Source organism: Zalophus californianus, chromosome 14 (genome assembly GCF_009762305.2).
Source record: "Zalophus californianus isolate mZalCal1 chromosome 14, mZalCal1.pri.v2, whole genome shotgun sequence".
NCBI lineage: Eukaryota > Metazoa > Chordata > Mammalia > Carnivora > Otariidae > Zalophus > Zalophus californianus.
In genome coordinates this window covers 76,876,122-76,883,953 of record NC_045608.1, presented here as the reverse complement: position 1 = coordinate 76,883,953, position 7,832 = coordinate 76,876,122, and the positions used below count along the sequence as shown (strand labels likewise).

The 7,832-nt window shown below is 47.4% G+C and overlaps 1 protein-coding gene across 13 annotated transcripts in view; it reads right to left on the bottom strand.

Annotated features, from left to right (window-relative positions):
* Window positions 1-4,396: 4,396 nt before the first annotated feature.
* NEDD4L (NEDD4 like E3 ubiquitin protein ligase) overlaps window positions 4,397-7,832 on the bottom strand; it is a 327,989-nt gene continuing 324,553 nt past the window's right edge. For all 13 annotated transcript variants that reach the window (XM_027575487.1, XM_027575481.1, XM_027575483.1 and 10 more), the window contains one exon: window positions 4,397-4,950. In XM_027575487.1, the coding sequence (XP_027431288.1) occupies window positions 4,848-4,950 (103 nt within the window). In that variant the 3' untranslated portion in view covers window positions 4,397-4,847. The remainder of the gene's footprint in view (window positions 4,951-7,832) is intronic.

Below are 7,832 nucleotides of genomic sequence, written 5' to 3'. Positions count from 1 at the left end.
TCACATTACTTTTTCGCTGTCAGGAAAACAATCTACAATTTCTCTTTAGATCTCTCAAGAAAAATGAAAAGCAAAAAAGGATTTGTTCTTAAACAAAACTTTTCCTGTGTGTATCAAATTCAACCATATTTTAAAGCCATTCTGATTGTGAAAAGGAGCGTTATCCAGAAGTTGTGTTTAAAAAATTTCAAGGTAGCTTGGTTTGTAATCACCGTATCAAATAGTACTTGGCTTTGTATTATTAGGAGGTGGGGGGTTTATAATAAAAAGTTATGAAACATTGAGAATTCATTTGGAATGCTTGAAACTCTTTTCACCTTAAAAGTCACTGTTTTTTTCATGTTTCATTTGGTAAAAGATCCCGAATTACGGAATGACAGCACATTAGCATCATTTTCCTGGGGTCCCTCTCAGGCTCTGAGGGTCAGCCATCTCAGGACACAGCTTGGAGGAAACTGTAGAAGGACGAAGCTCTCACTCCCTTTTGAAACCAGATTACTCGAGAAAGGTGTAAAAATGCTATACAAATATATACATATATATTTGGACAGCATACGTATGTAAGTATATATGTATATACATCTCACATAAGTAGTAGTAAAGGAAAAACAAAGTTATGCAAAGTTAACATGAAGGAAACCGTGACAATCTAGGTGAAATCAGTCTGAGTCAAAGGGCAAACTGGCTTATCTAGGAACACAGATGTCTGCGGACACAGGGTTATGGTCATCAGAAAGGCTTTCACTGCTCTGACACGAGGCTGAGATGCAGGACAGAGGTCTGTAGCCAATGCTGTTAGATTCCTATTGATACTCCTTAGAAACATAAGCCCAACGAACAAGAAAACATGCATTTTAAAACATGCGTTGCTCTGTGCACAACACCTTTCACCAAGGAGAGATGTCTAACGAGAAGTTCTCTTGGAAAATTTCATAAAGACGGAAAGCTATCCTTTTCTGAAATAAAACATGACACAAGCTCACGTCCTAATGCTACACACAGCATCGTTTCTGACACTGAAAACACTCGGGGGTGGGGGTGTGTGTATGCAAGTGTATATACACCGTTCATTAAGGCTTAGATAAATTAAAAAGTGGTCCAAAGTATATCACATTGTCTTCCCAGTTTTAAAATCTAAAGTACAAAGTGGAGTTTATAAGGATTTCTTAAAAATGCATCTCAGACCTGAAATTGGCAGTTTTGACGTGACTTCTAAGGATGTACCCCAAAGCCTGAAGGAGACAAGAGGTAGTGCTCGATTTCCTGGGAGCCAGGAAGGGAGCAGAACAGGCAGTCACCCTGCGCAGCTGCGCCCCCTACTGACAAGGCAGGAGATGACACCAGACAGTAAGTGCCCTCTCCCGGTCAATAAGGGTGGGGGGTGCCGAGGAAGAGGAAAAGAGGGGGGCCAGCACAGCGGGCAGGGGGCTCGAGAATTGATTAACCTACGCTCTCTATAGATTTTAAAAGTTCAGAGGTGAGACACAAGACAAGAAAATGCTAGAGTCAAGTGTTAAACAATTAGTTAACTGTTACAACAACTAGGAATTTGCTGCATATGAACTTGGCTTTCAAGAGAGCCAGTCTGGATCTGGCAAGATCAAACAGCCACGGTACATGTTGCCTATTTAACACTGTGACATGTAGAAAGTGGTTCAAATATTTTGCCAACCATTTCTCAGAATCTGTCGCTGCATCTTCATGTGGGAGGAATAACCTATGTCCGTCCCTTTAGAGCATCTGCCATCTGACCACAGGGAAAATCCGATGTTCGACCAAAGGGCCTTGTAAACAAAAATCAAAGAAGCATCTTAACATTCTTGTGATTTGGTTCAGGACTGGCTACAGAGAAGTACATAATGGAAAATGTTTCAAAGCTGAATACAACCACAGACAAACGCCGCATGGTTTCCTGTTCCAGAGGCAGCCGGCAGAAAAGCAGCACACCATCTGAAGCTAATCCAGACTTTCCAAATTCGCCTGCAGGCCAGCAAGGGACAGGGACAGAGACACCCAGGACCTATAGGCAGGCGTCATAACTCATGTCCACAAAGCAGTTGTTAACTCTGGAACTAGCTTCTTAACCTCGTGGCAAAATGACCCATAGTAATACTGTTAACTTTCTTCAGGCAACTAAAAAAAGCCAGATCCAGGTAATTTCTAAGGGAACAGAAGGTACAGAGCCCCTGCACTGAGGAGAAGCGCCAGCGGGGAGGGTAACTAGAGGCGGCAGCCAGTCCTGCCCCCCCCCCCGCCCCGCCTCCCTGGGGCCTGCTGACGGGAACGACCAGCAGTCCCTGGGACTCTGTCGTGAAGACGTCGGAGAGTGGTTGTCAGCATCTAGAGAAAACAAGATGTAGGACTATTTTAGACAAAGAGTGAAACACTGAGGATTGCTGAGATGAGGGAATCCGATGTCGATCAAAAGCCAAACAAAAAAACACACCCCAAACCCAGCACTGTTCAGCCGTCACCGAACCCAGCATTTAGTGGTAGATGAAAGGAGTGGTCAGTCACAATTACGGTCTTTCAAGTATTCACAGGGGTATAGTTTGACAATTCCCATCTGCTCCTGGCATGGAAGTGATCTTAGGATGGATTTTTCTTTCAAATTTTTAACACTGCCTAATTTGCAATTACACAGAATATTCTGATTTTTTGAATACACGGTTTACAAAATGACAGAGTCCCAGTTCTTCAACTAGAATCATGGGCTTTCTCCCCTATAACGACATGATCACTCTCAAGAATCCGTCCAGGCATTGGCTTTGGTGTGAGTCTTAGAAAGAAAGCCCTCTGGACCAGGAGGGGCCACAGGAAGGGGGTTTTTTGCCATGAGACATTTGTTATATATTGACTGAAGAGAGGAAAAAAAAAAACAAACCCACAAATAGAGAAAAATAATGAGCATTGTGTTTTTTTCCAATTATTCAACCTCTGAGTTCTCTGATCACTATTGGATATTTTTAAATCAATAGGAAAAGGGAGCCAATCCTCACCTCTGTAGAAATCCACCTTCTCTCCGGTACCTCCGACCTTTGCACCTCTTAAGACGGCTCACTTATAACCCCGAACATTCGTGGTTTTTCACAAGCCACCCAGAGCTGGGTAACAATGAATCTCTTACACCAAAAGCTCCTTCTTACATAACCAATGGGGAGGCCCCCAAACCACGATTTTCTGTCTTATCTACAGCAAGAGATCGAATCTCTAGAGCCCCCCGACTGTCACGACAGGGTTTAGGACAACACAGGTTAAAGACCACAGAGCTGCTGAACTTCCAGGCTGCCCTCAGGCTTCCTCTCAAAAAACCACGGAATTCTGCAATGAACACTCACAAGCGGCAAAGAATCCAAGCGCGCGGAACGCTCCACCCCCGCCACCGCCACCGCCACCGCCAGCCAAACGGCCCGACCGACCGCGGGGGTCAAATGCAAGTTCCTGCTCACTTTTCAGTCCAGCACAGAACGGACACCATTCAGGCAGTACGCAGTGGCGAAGCATGCAACATGTCCCAGGGCACAAAACCCGGTTAGATGAAGTGTGCATTCAATGAATCTTGGTAGTCGCCCCGAAATCACAGAACGATGGGTGAGGACGGGGTCTGTAGGCTCAGCTTTACAGCCAGGTTTTAGACACCAGCAGCCAGAGTCAAAACTGACAGATATTGCACCGGAAAGATGCGTGCAGGGAGAGGAAATAATCACCACATTGAATGTCTACGGTAAAAAACCAAAACATCAACGAAACCAGACGGGACCTCCATGTCGTACATAAAGTGCCTTCAGAATTGGTGCAGTTAGAACAAAGAACTGGTTATTTAGCGACCATTAGCCAATGCATACAAATAAGATATGAAACAGATCTCTGGTTTCCACAGTTTCAAATCAAGCGGTGCCAAGGATCGTTCAAACGTCTCTGCTACGAACAGCAAAGAAGAAACGGTGAGGAGAGAAGGCCTGTACAGCATCAGGGAGGGGTAGGTAATGTCTCTTCTGAGAAAGTGCAGTCCGACCCTGTCCCACAGGTGTTCTGGCACACGTAATTACTTCTAAGGAATAATGGTGTGAGTCCTTCCAGTCAACACCGAATTTGTCACGCTATGTTACAATTCTCTCAGCCTGCAGCTAGTATGCTAAATTTGTACAAAAAAAAAAAAAAGGTAATATCCAGTTTGTTTGCATTTTGAATACGGAGAAAATTATCATTATGCCTAATGTTATAGTTTAAATGCTCTCAAAGTACTTGTTTGTAGAAGGTTTTTGGACAAAAATCAGTTTTCCAATTCTAATAAAGTAGGGAGAGGGGAGGTGCTCAAAGTACTTCAAAAATAAAAAAAAAATGTCACTGACATTAAACCTGGTATGAAATTCAAATACAAAAAAAATATGCTCACTTTTCCAAGTACACGAGACATCTTTAATTGTTAATGAAATAAAATCTGAAAATCGATCTAAATCATTTTAAAAAGTAAACATGAGTTGTAATACTATACCTGTAGAGTGATTAATTCCATTCATTGTCATTATAAAGTATGTAAAATATTTATTAAGGGCTTTGCCTACAGAGGCACAACATAAATAGAATTAAGTCCTCCTGAAATGTCATTAGTGTACACATCAACCAGTTGATAATTCGTGGTGGAAAATGCAGGAACTCGACCTGGGACTGGGCTCCCACATCTGAACCTGGGCAAGTCGTGGGCGAAGGCTCGAGAAGGCTCGGCTCCAGGAGCCACACCTGCGGCTCCTCCTTCCACCTGGTCTCTGCAAAGTCTGTTGTTAGGCAAATGCAAAAGTGCAAGCAGGGCTTGCTGGACGACCACCACCCCGAGGCCGGGGGGGCGATTAATCCACCCCCTCAAATCCTTGAGCGTTTTCCACGGCCATGAGAAGCTTCTCTCGTAAATCTTCAAAGGTCTCATATGGAGGTAAGTCAAGGCGATTAAAGCTGCAGAAGTAACAGAAAGTACAGATAAAAGGCTATCCTTGTTACCCCGTGGTCATGACAACTTTCCTGGTTGGGGGGGGGCTGAGCAGGCATTTGGTATTTGAGCAAGAGGATGTGCAAGTCTTCAGCAACAATTCCGAGTCATCAAAAATAAATACCAGCAATGACACTGTGCACGCCAAAGAGGTTCTATAACCTATGGACGAGAGACGAGAATTTTCTGATAGGCCACAAAACCTCTCTACCACAGCTAGATGTGGAGCCGGGGGGCCGGGAAAGGCCCAGCTCGGGGGGTGGGGGGGAGGCCCAAGAGGGAAGGTCCCTGACATGTGTGCCGAGTTTCAGATCCTTGAACACCAAGCACTTACATGTTTGGGATGAACCAAGGTTGAGTCTATTTGGAATGCTCTCACTTACTCTACACTAGGTCCCACGCCAAGTGCTTTCCCGGATAGCAACTTCCAGATAGTCACCTGTGATTCCAAATATGAACAGAACAAGTCCCCACATTTCTCGGGAACCCGGGAACCCTGAAGGCGACGTCTAAAAGGGTTTTCAGTTCCTTGATGCTCTCAAATGTGAAACAGAACCTCACTTCTGCAGACTGCACTTAACGGGAGCCTGTCACAGAAGGTGGCTTTCGTGTCAACTGCAACTGGTCCTTCATAGTCCAGGGCCAGGGATCCCTAGGGGGCCTGGTGGTGCCTTCTCCAGGTTCTGTCACCACCTGCCCCTTGTCTATGACCCTCTGCTCAGAATCACCGTGATGATCATAGGAGTTCAAGCACATAAAGTGCTTAGGACCCTGCGTGGACCACAGCAAGCGCTTGCCAAGCGTGAATGAGCTGGTGGGCAGGGGTCTGGCTCGGGCCTGGCACTAGCCAGCTGAGTGGCCTCCGTAGTCTCCATGGGCTTCACTTCCTCACGTGGAAGAAGTACGGGCCTCGGGAGGTGAGTTTTAGTCGCCTCCAAAGAGCAGGCGGCTCTGTGATTCTTTGTAAAGTGTAATTTTAAATATCCAAGGACTGATCTTAGCTAGAACAGTGAGATGAAGCCCTTTCCATCTCAGACACTGGATAATCACCTCTGCGAGGTTTATGGAAAGTACACTAGTTCTCGCCCTCCTGCTAAGTCAGGTTTGTATTCTGAAGCTTAACTGCCAATTTTATCTTTTCATAAAACATGGAAGAAATCAGGCCTATCTGCAGCTGAAGTTCGGTCGTGGCCGTTGCTGTGAGCAGCCAGCAAAGCCCCGTTCCTCTTAGATAGCACAGCCCGGGGCCGGGCCGGGAGGACGGGTGCGCCCCCGCCAGCCTGCGCCCAGCGCCCTTGCTCAGCGGGAGGCAGCCATCTGTGGGGAGCACTGGCAGGAAGATGCTGTGACCCACAGAGAAGCACAGAGGCTCCGGTAAGAGCCCCCGGGGCTGCTTTCCTCCCGTGGGCAGACCTTCGTCCTAGGGAAGGGCAGGGATCTTCAACTCCAGCTGTCTGCCAGAGCCACCTGGGGAGTTCTGAGAATCCCACAGCTCAGGCTACACACCACACCCATGAAGTCCACATCTCTGGGGCCAGGACCCTGGCATCGGTATTTAAAAAAAAAAAAAAAAAAAAACAACTTTCTAGGAGGTTCCAATGTGCAGCCGACGTTGAGAACCACTGAATTCAGAGGCCGTATCTGGGCAGCACTAGGCTTTAGTTGTGACCCAAGCATGTGGACTTGGGAACAGAAGGAAAGTTCAACAGTAAGACATCTGTCCACAGGGGCACAGAGGGACACATGGGCTGGACACTCGATTCCTTGGTTCTCCTCAAAGAGCCTCCAAAGAAAGTGAACTGTATCAACCGAGACAGCAGATCTCAGTGCAGGGTTAGCGTGTCGATTCTGGTTCTGGCAGAGCTGAGTCCCAATCCTGCGCTTTGGGAATCTGGGAGCTGCGTGATCACAGGGCAGGCTTCCCCGAGCGCGCCCTGACGCCACCAGACAGATCTGATCGTGCCCGGCCCACAGAAGATGGCTGGGCCCAACCGTTCAGCTCTCACTCTGCCTTCTCATGACGAGACCATGAGTTTGGGAGCTGTGCAATCAATCCCAGCAGGCCCGGGGCCCAGCTCTGTACTGCCTGCCCCCCCAAACGAAGGCTATCATAACCCAGAAAATGACATTGGACTCAGATACTGTTTGGAATAAAAGCTCCGAACTAGCAACACATTCTCCCTCTAGAAGAAAGGCAGAGAATGATGGCAATCGCTGCTTGGGAGATCCACCACTTTTAGGTGGGGTCAGCTTGCTTTCAAGGGTCGGACGGGCAAGGACCATATTCCTGCCATTCAGAGTCCTGTGAATGGTATGAACGGGGAATGCTTCCTCTCTGGCAAGGCGAGGGAATCAAAAGAACCTCCCACAGCCAATTTTCCACAAATACACTTTCATGAGAATTCTCTCCTAGGTACTCTGAGGCCGGGGAGGCGTTTCCCACGATGAGTGTTCAGTTGCATCCTGCAGCCCAGAGCGGGCTCTCCAGCAGTGAGGTGACGACCGTGGGCTCACCATTTTCCAGACGGCCCACCTCCACTTGCTTCTGAGAGCAAGAAATAAAAGCCTGTGGGGGGGAAACCAACCCAAGGAACACGGGCGCTTGGATCAGTCAGAGCTCCCCCAAGAGCTGCTGGGTTTAGGGGACTTCTCAGAGACATGGGAGGCCCCTCCTCCTGCCCTGCATCCTGGACGCCTGAGGGCTGCCTTGCTCCACACCGGTCTCCGTCGCTGACCCCTGGGGACGGGGCCTCTGTCACACCTCTCATGCTCCTCCAGCCAGTTGTACTGTTGCTCAACTCCAGAGACGTATGGGTTATTGATGGCCATGAGAGGCCTTTTATTTTTT